Source organism: Caretta caretta, chromosome 19 (genome assembly GCF_965140235.1).
Source record: "Caretta caretta isolate rCarCar2 chromosome 19, rCarCar1.hap1, whole genome shotgun sequence".
NCBI lineage: Eukaryota > Metazoa > Chordata > Testudines > Cheloniidae > Caretta > Caretta caretta.
The window spans coordinates 3,361,599-3,371,526 of NC_134224.1; the positions used below are offsets into that span (position 1 = coordinate 3,361,599).

Here is a 9,928-nt window from a genome sequence, read left to right on the forward strand (position 1 = left end):
TGGGGACTGCAAAGTTAAAATTGCAAGCATAAATCAGAACCAAGGCAAAAAATCCACAGAAGCAATAAAGCAAAATATAAATACGGTGTTCTGGAACTCTTTAATTCATTTATTTTTTTTAAATAAAGAGCTGGTTATGTATTTTCTTTTGGCCTAATCCAAGGATATCATTACTCTTTACCAATCTTAATTCCCCTCATACAAAAATTGATATTCAACCTTTAAAATAGAAGCCATTATTTTCTTTACAAAGTAAGTTGTGCTGCTGCTTGTTTTTTTAATAAGTACTGTACATCAGCTGCTCATGTCTATTCAACAAACGGACCACACGAAGTTCAATCGAAAGCAAACACACAAACACAAGGAAAAGAAAAAAACAAAGCAAACAGAGTGTCTCGTGAACATCTATGTACAGTTCAACAATTGCTTGAATAAGGAGGTACAAAAGGGGTTAGAAACTGAACACAAAAGCACTGGAGTCCCCAACAGTTTTCTTTCACAAATATTTTGAAGTGCAAATCACAAGCGCAAGATATGTATTTCACTTTTTTATTGCTGTTCTGCTGTCTCGATTCCCCTCCCCAAAAGAATCAACCCATTCTTCTCTTTGCACTAATTTTCTAAAAAGAAAACTTCATTTTTGCAGTGTTGAACACTTGAGCTTATAAAGGTTCAAGCTTTTCAATACTAAGTATCAGAGCATCTCAGACTTGCAAATATCAGAACACCCTCTCTGTCCTCCTCCAAGTTCTTTTGAGGTATGTTCTGCCCTCGAACACCCCTAGTTGTTCAGATATAAGCATAATGTAAACAAGCTCATTAAGCAACTGACAGTTAAATTGAAGTTATTCCATCTCCCACAGAACTGCAAGCACTTGGCAATGTTTCCAGTTGTACAAGGGACGTGTGCATATTCAGAAAGTCACAGGAGCTGTCTGAGTTGCTTACATGGGATTTGTACCTAACTATAAATCGTGATATGTATATGGGTTAACACCTATCTGCCCTGGGCAGTAAAACACACAGCACCCCGACATGCAGTTACTTCTTTATACTTCAGACGCGAAAAGGGTAGAAATACAGAATACTGAAGCCATGTTAAAGGTACAGTGCATAATCCAATATACATAACATGCGGGTAAATCTAACCCATTGAAATGTCTTGGAAATGGAAACATGGTTCAGAGGGCAAAGCAACTACAAAATTTATTTCATTTTTTTATTGGTTTAAAATCCAATGTGCATGGGGTGAGATAAGGGCAGAACATGATCTGCAAAGTTTTCAGTGGAGCACTTCACGAGCTATGAAGCTTTTGTGTAGTTATAAGTTGTTAAAACCAGGTCCTACATCGGTGTGTCTTCATTCACAGTTCTCTATGAACAGCCACCTTACAAATGAGTGCAAATCTTAAGGTCCATGTTACATTTCAAGTCTTAGTTAAAAAATGTTTACAGAGCAACAGGCTGTTTCTGTAAATGCCCCCACACACTCACTTCAAATGGTTAAAATGGCACGTGCTAGGCCACGGCTACTAAAAGACATTTCAGCATTCCAGACCCAACTAAAACAGTAACAAAAAATAAATCCTTTGACCTTACAACAGCAGCAAGGTACGTTCACTTGTAATGCTGGTGAATGAACTGAGTTTCAAAGAGAACCTCAACCTAAGCACAGATGTGGAGAACATGTGGAAAGACACACAACAATGTGTGACCTAAACTGAAACCCAATTTTTATCCTTAATTAGGAGCTTTCTACACTACAAGACTGGGTGGGTTTCTCCCCTCTGGGATCATCCTTTCAATGAATACCAAGCGGAGTTCTGGGAATGGAGTCGAGGGGTGCTGACTTCGTGTCACTATGCAGGCACTTCTATAAAGGAATGTAGGCTTCTCACTTAGTGTTGATGTATTCCCTACTCTCTAACCCCCGCTTGAGAGTTGGGTATCCGACCAACCACGACCACCACCCAGCCTCCTGCCTCTGCCCTGTGCAAACAAACAGAAGCAGAGTTTGATACAAGGTGGAAAGGAGACTATGATCCAAACACTCAAGTCTTGAAAAGTACAACTGTTCTAGATTTAGGTTCTTCACACAATGTGGCACTGGTGGGCTCAACAGTTAGTTTGCATAGCATACTGATCTTTTAACTCATAACAAACATGGTGCCCAATGTGTGAAGGGGGGAAGAGTACAAATAATTTATTGTATTAGAATAGAGTGTGATGGTGAATGTGATCTAAATTGATTTTATGAACTACTAGCAAGGCAAGTTTAAATATCAGAAGGTATGAAATAAAATGTGCTTATAGCAATGGGTATTGGTGGAGCACAGGGGTTGCTAGGCTTTTAAAACTGGTTTGCTTTGGCAGTAAAATCATAAGAGCTGCTCCCCTTGTCAGTCCAGGAACTGGATGGACAAAGCATTCCTTCTCCTGAAGAAAATCTGTGGTGCGTGCTTAAATATTAAACTGGGATAACCTGCCCATTTATTATAACTAGTGAGTAGCTACCGCAGCTTTCCGTGCAGAAGGGTCATTCCACAGAGCAAATGGAGTTTAAAATACCATCAGCGTGTTACTGTTGGGGGGAGGGGCAGGGAGGGGAACCCCATGCTTTTTCCTTTTATGAGCACAAATCAGTAGGAAATTCCCAGTGACAGTAAAACGCATTTCATTCTTCAGAATGATGAACAATCTGGCAGCATTTCAGATTTTAAAATCCCCGTGCATGAAACCAATAACATCTGTGGTACGAAGAGCAGTAACACCTAGCAGTGGAAACCACCACGACAGTTTGAACATGCTGGAGTCGGGCAGGTAGTAATTTAGAAAAACAGCCTATAAAGATGTGATGGATATACACGACACACGGGAGATACACAAGAATATTACAAAAGAATACCCCAACGCTGCATGGACTGCAGTGAGTAATGCACTCATTGGACAGGAAATACTATAAATTTCTGGCATGAACATACAGTCTCAGGAAGTGCAGGGATGTAAACTGACAATGTTAATGACTTGTGAATTTTGGCAACAGACTTCGTATCATATAAAAATAATGCTTAGTAAAAAAAATCCCGATGTGTCCATCGTTGTAGAAATTCAGAAAAAAAAACTAATCTGGAGATTTCTGTCCTCATGGGATGAATGCCCCCATTTGTCAGAAATGCAGTTTTAAATAACAAAATAGTGTGCTGGAAACAAAAACGGGTCAGCAGCTATTAAACTTGTCCTATATGAAAGTGCACGTCTTTCAATGGAGTTTAACCATTGTGAGGTTGTGATCTAACACCACCTGTAACTTTATGAATATAAAATTAACTCCTTCAGATGGAAAGATGGACCACCACCAAGACAAGATTCCTAGTTTTTTCCTTACAAGATAAAAACGTTGAAATTTTGCAGCATCGTAGTAAGGCACTCACCCAAGGAAAAGTCTGTGACTGTTGCTTCAAATGGCAGCAGCTAACTAGCTTTTAACATAAGGAAGACAGATTTCATCAGTTCTGAGCTAAGTGCTAGGGTGCCTTACGTTACATGGGGGGGGAAATGTTAGTGTTAGAATTTTTCTATAAACTAGTTTTTTTCCTTCACCCATTAAAGCATCTTGTATCCTAAAATATTAGTTTATAAATCTAGTCTTCTGTTTAAGGCTCTAAAAATCCCCCCACCCCACCCCCAAAATACCAACCAGCATCTGTTTGGCAATGGAGGACCAATTCCTTTGTTTTGCAGTCAGAAGTCTATAGTGTATTGCGTTTTAAAATTAAAACCTGTTTCTGTTTCCGTTTTATCCCTTCTTTAAACACCTTCATTGGTTTGGTCAGGTGGAGATTTGCAAAACCAGAAAAATAATCAGTCTCTTCCCATACTATGAAGGTGTCTGGTGTCTCTCCTGCACATGGTGTTGGTCTCCTGCCTCAAGCGACGCTGCCTGCCCTGCAGTGATTCTCATTGGAACAAACAAGGTGTCTCAATGCTTCCTTTTTTGTATGGCTCCTACAAATCTGAAAGCTTTCTTGAGTGAGGTAAGAAAAGTTAGGCTTTCAAGCAAAGTACATGGTACGTAAAGTGTCCTGATGAACTTGCACAGCCTTTGCCAGCGCCTGCGGGTCTCTGCCATTGCTCTGTCCAGATATATGGCTGCCCTCTCCGCTGAAAGTGAAACACACACAATTGGATCATTTAGCGTGTGCACTGTGGGAGCGTTGAGAACCTGTCAACGGGCAAGCCCACCTCATGCAGCACAGAAGCCCCCAGAGCAGAGCAGGAAGGCTGAGGTAACTCTGACAGGCCCCCAGGGCTGTCTAGATTCAGCTGGCAGCCACTCCAACCCTCCGAGCAGCCCAGGATCAGGATGGCACAAAGGAAGACTTAAAGCCATTTTAGCACCCCGTCCTGGGGCTGAGAGCTCTGTGCACAGCCCAGAACTGCTCCCTAGGTCTGCTGCAGAGCAAAAACAGTACAGCCCCAGTCTACATGTGCTAAGACCCAAAGACCAGCTGGTTGCCTGTCCTAGCACGGGCATGAACCTATTACCGCCGCACTCTTCTCCTGCCCCTCCCCACACTTCCTACCCTGGAGGGGTCCTCTAGAGCAGTGCCGCTCAAAGTGGTGGTCCACGGACCGGTGCTGGTCCGCGAGCCATCGGCTGCCGTCTTCGCGCACATTGGGGAAAAAAACTGCCGGTCCCCCACATCAGATAGTGGGGGAGCGCTGCTCGAGAGGACACCTGGCAGACAGCGAAGGTGGTGCCATGCAGCTCGTGAGCGCCTCTGTGCAGCGGCACCACTCACCTGTCGTGCTCTTTGTCCACTAGGTGGTACCGTGCCCTGAATGCCACCAATCTGGCATAATATGCTGGTGCTGGGATGGAGACTGAGCGGGTGCAGCGCACGTAGGTGTGGCAGAGCTGGTATGTGAGGATCTGCAGCTCGTCTGCTGTAAACCGGTTGTCGTCCCAGAGGACGTAGTAATGGGAAGGTCTGCTCGTACCCTGGGAAGGAGGAGAGGGGGAGGAGTTGGAGATGCCATCTGAGTGTGTCTCGTGATCAGAGCCAGAAGTGGGCGGCTGAAAGGACATACACGTGCACTCCCACCCACCTGATCTAACTGGGACCCTGGCCAAAAGTCTGAGCAGGAGAGACAGATCCAAAGGCTGCACGGAAAGATGCTTTTTGCATGGGAACAAGCTGCAGAGCTGACAAAACAGCTGGGGAAGCAGATGCCCCAGTATCAGCTCTCTCTTTACAGACCTGGCAGAGCTTCTGTGTATAATCTTGCTAAAGAAGAGAAAGCAATGTAGACTAGGAGTTAGATCAAGCCAAGGGGAGTTGGGGCTCCTGTGTTCTGTCCCTGAGACTTCCAGTGTCTGGACCAAGGCAGTTAACCCTTTGTGGCTTAAGTTCAGCCCCATCTGTAATACTTGCTTCCCTACTCACGGGCTGGAGAGTCAGCAGTCTTGAGAGGCAGTGAAGTGCTTGGTGATGGTTGGGTGAAGGAAGCTAAATGCAAAGGACTAACTGCAGCTGGCCAGTCCTTCCCCACCACACAGAGCCAGTGCATTGGTGGCAAGTCATTGCCATGGTGCCCAGGCTGGAATAACCTCCTGTCCCTTCGCAACGTAAGCTGTATGCTAGTGTGTTTGACCAGTGGCTCCTCCCAGCTCCTCAGTAGCCAGGAGCCTCCTGTCCTTGGAGCGAGAGAAAGGAAGCCAAAAAGCCTCCCTCGTGGAAGCACCGGCGAAGTTACTGCAGCCTGCAGCACGCTCAGCTGCCAATGCAGCATCAGAATATTCATGGCCCCCTACAAACAGCTGCAGAGCAGACTCACTCTGCTTCAGCGGCTGCTAGAATGGCACTTTGCCTGCCCAGGCTCCATGCAAGGATGGGTTTCCAGGTCCCTCCTGACAATTAGGAGCATCAGCGGGAATTCAGAGCCAGAGAACTCAGGTGAGCCTGGGAAGCACAGAACCCTAGCTAAGGAGTTTTCCGCAGGGCTGGCACTTTGGGCTGCCTGTTTCCCAGGACATCCTAGGAAGGAGAGAACTAGAAACTGCAGGTTACTGCAAACCAGCTGCTACACAGTATTCTGCCCCCTTGGATAAACTGAAACCCCAAAGGCCAAGGCAAAGCTAAGCAATTAAGAATGGAGCACCCTTTGCTGCCCAGGACAGGTAGCCTCTATGGACAGAACTATTAAGCAAGTCTCCCCTGAGATGGGTAAGGACCTCCTCCCCTCTACAGAAATATCCCACAGCAACCCTGCTCAGCAAGTGGGGAGAGAACAGAACCACCTCACCCCCACCACTGCACCAGTTGAAGCCACAGGGGGTGAGGGGGATTTCAACAGATTTCTTCCCACTGGAATCTGGCCAGGCCCTAGTGTTAACGGCCATATGCCGGGGAAAGGGAGGTTGGAATCTTTAATGAGGAGGACTGGACAAGGCAGGGAGACTGTAGCTGATCAGCTAAGGATGCTGGGCAGAGTCAGCAAACAATCTCTCAGGCTCCGAAGAAGGAAGCCCTGGATGGTGTTGCCTCGCTCAGGCTTGGGACGCAGTACCTGAATGCCTGCATGACTGCACAGGTAGAAGTCAAACTCGAACGGGTGGGTGATGTTCGTATCCACAGTTGTTCCAGCCGGGATGTTCCCGCTCTTGCCAATCTGCAGAGATTGAACAGAGACCCAAGCATTATATTCTCTGGTTACCTGAAGCGGCACAGCTCCGGGTCTGTCCCATACACCCCACCCACGCCAGCTCTGTCCGAGATGTATACTCCCCCGAGCCCTCTGTGCAAAGTTAAATAGCTTCATGCCTGGCAGGTTCCCAGCATGACCACTCATCTCAGCAAGAGCCAGGGACCATTGCTCTCCATGAATCCACAACAGCAGGTTTCTTCCATAGCAGCTCCGCCCTGTAGGGGCCCTTGGCACACTCCCCTTTCCCAGTTACAGAACAGGTCTCTGCAGTGCCCCAACAGGTGCTTCCTGCGTCCCCACCCCTGGTGGGAAATGGGAGAAAATCAGGCCCTCTGCACAGGGAGCAGTGAGGGTGGCAGGCTTGCTAGTGCTCTCTGCACACACGACACTGGAGGACAGTGCAAGGGGTGACGAGGTGGAAGCAGATGGGGAAAGAAGTGCCCCAATGTCTGCACACTCCTACTGCAGAAATGGACTTCCAGTGGCCAAAAATTCTAGGGGCTCTGCAGAGAGCTTCAATCACCCCATACCCAGGCGTCTCTGTCATGCACCCACACACCTTCTTATGCCAAGGTCAACAAAAGCCTCCCTTTCCCATATCTTCCCTCCGATGGGCCCGCTGCCAACTTCGGTTTGGCTCCAAATGTGGGTTTCACTTAGGAACCCTACTAGCAATAGGAGGGTTACCTGATTTTTTTTTTAAGTTAACCTCTTCCCTATGTCCTCCCCACCACGCCCCCCCCGGCTGTTCAGAACCCCATCACCGCAGCCAGCGCCAGGGGATGAGAGCTAGGAAGAGAAACTGAAGTCCAGCTTTTTGCATCTTGCTGCTTGTATGTTGAGAACAGCAAGGATCAAACACGTTTCCACAGTCCCTCTCTCTTAACCTTCCGGGCGATTTTAACCCCTCAGGTGAGGAAATGCTGAAAAATATTTTCAATCTGACACTTGCTCTTTAAACATCATCCCTAGAGACTCACCTCCTAGGAGCACATCATGCAAGTGACCTGTGCCTGGCCTCTCAAGCCAGCACAAGAGACTTTGCTACTGCAGCCAGGGTGAGGGTTGCAGGTTCTCCTGTCAGGACTGCTCCGTTGGTTAACGCTACGCTTTCCATGCAGGTTCTTTTCAACAGGGCTGGTGACTAATCAATCATCCCCACCCCCAAGACTACCTCCCACGCCCAGCCTCGACATCCTCACCCTTTCGTTCTTATCCGCACAGAAGAGGCGGGTGTGGTGCCGTTTCTGGACAACTATGTACGTGATGCCGGGCTGATAATCCTTCTCCAGTTTGATGCAGGCGTCTCGGATTGCCAGCAGCTCATAGTGAAGAATCTAGAGGAGACCGTGTATCGAATGAGTGACAACACACAGCTCTTCCCCTCCACTCTTTGGACAGAGCCAACACAGGGACCACCGCACCTCTACATGGCAGTGCCAGCAAGGCAGCAGCTAGTTTGCCAAGGGGCAGCTCCTTTACTGTATATTATTGGCCTAGCTTCCCTGGCACTAGCCTTCTCCAACCCAAGCAGGGAGAGGGAGCTTGGAACTGTGCTGCCTTACAGCCAACGGCACTGAAGTAAGGAGCTCAGTGCATATGTATCTCATTCACAAGGATATTAAAAAGTCCCAGCTCATATACTGTGATCATTTCCCCTACTCTTGTCAGCAAACATGTAACTAGGACTGTTGGCAACTAGACAACTGCAGGTCTCATTTTTCAAACTCGTTCTCTAGACTTCTTTCCGGTGTAATTCAGCAACCACAGTAGGGAAACCAGAGCTCCCTGGGTCCCTCTCCAGCAGCTCTGCCCACAAACACCGTTTCAGAGGTTCCCTCAGATCCCCAGTGCACCCAGTGACATCTGTTGCCTTTAGACCAGTGTTTCTCAACGGCTGGTCTGTGGGCCGGCACCAGTCCCTGAGATCTCCCTGACACAGGTTAGGGAGACAGCAAGCTGGATCCTGGTATCAAAAAGGGGGAGAAATGCTGCTTTAGAAAATTATTTGGGGGTGGGGAGAGGTGAGAGAGGCACTGCTCCCTGCCCTTCTGGCAGCTGTGACTCCTCACTGAGGAGTGTGCACTGTGGACACCGAAAAACAAAGAGGCACCATCAGTCCCTGGGCACTTCTCTATGCAGAGTAGGTAACAGCAGCCATGCACTTGAGCTCTTCACTTCTACAGACCCAAGTTCAAATCCAGCCTCAGTCGACAGGCCAAAGCCAATACAATGACTTCATCCCAGCCTGTCTGTTCTGCTCTACAAAACCATCCCGCCACTCTGCGTCTGAGCGGAGACTGACAGATGTCCAGCACGCCAAGCATCAGAGGCTACTCCAGTTACGATTGAGAAGAGCTGGCAGAGGTGCCCATGCAGAGCTTGCCCAGCGCCATGGCTAGCTCTAGCCAGAGCATTAGCTCTGCCCTTCCACACAGACAAAAAGAATATCACGCACGTAACAAACAACTAACCCTGGGCTGTGAAATCTGAATGAGGCAAGTCTGGAGCTCCTCCTCTGAGTGAGTGCCAGCAAATTAACAGGGAAGCGTATGCAAGACGCCCCAGTGTAACTGCAGTGCAAGCAGCAACCAGCCCCGCTGACAGGTTCCTTACCTGTGGGAGTTGCCCCTCTGGAACCCCATCCCGGTAGAAGATGATCCTGGTGGGTTTGAAACGGGTGGACTTGTAGAACTGGATGAGCAGCTCCCTCACCATGTAGGACAGGTCCTCAATGATCTCCTGCCGAGGGCGCTGGACCCGTACCGTGGCACAGTAACGGCTTGGGTGGGCATCCATGCTGCCCACAACCTGCAGTGACAAAGCAGACGGGCCACGCCGAGCCATTACAATGAAAAGGGAGAGGGGGAAGGACATGCCTGGCTTGTCATGCTGCCTTAATAGGGACGCCCATGACCAAGTCCCCTTGGTCAGAGCACCATCCCCTACTCCTGGAGCTCAGGGATGGAAGGAGGAGTATACAGAGAACCTATATCCAAAAGGAACCACTTCCAACAACCAACAACTGTGATTCCCCGATGCTGGTCCACGTCAGTACTGGGATCTCAGATCACTGCTGCCTCCCCTCCTTCCCACCATGGAGCCAAGGCTGCAAAGCATTCTTCAGAGGGACATCAAGGCTGGCTGGACTGAACATGGGACTGGGAGACAAAGGTTCCTGAGCTTCCATCCCAGGCTCTGCTGCCAAAGCCATATAGCA

General features: G+C 48.2%; 1 protein-coding gene across 3 annotated transcripts in view; it reads right to left on the reverse strand.

The window, feature by feature from the left end:
• Positions 1-81: 81 nt before the first annotated feature.
• LOC125624616 (protein argonaute-1) overlaps positions 82-9,928 on the reverse strand; it is a 46,720-nt gene continuing 36,873 nt past the window's right edge. For 2 of the 3 annotated variants that reach the window (XM_048825648.2, XM_048825649.2), the window contains 5 exons: positions 9,325-9,519; positions 7,911-8,045; positions 6,571-6,672; positions 4,803-5,002; positions 82-4,161 (listed from right to left, as the gene is read on the reverse strand). In XM_048825648.2, coding sequence (XP_048681605.1) covers positions 4,053-4,161; positions 4,803-5,002; positions 6,571-6,672; positions 7,911-8,045; positions 9,325-9,519 — 741 coding nt within the window. In that variant the 3' untranslated portion in view covers positions 82-4,052. The remainder of the gene's footprint in view (positions 4,162-4,802; positions 5,003-6,570; positions 6,673-7,910; positions 8,046-9,324; positions 9,520-9,928) is intronic. The other variant, XM_048825650.2, reaches the window with a different exon arrangement.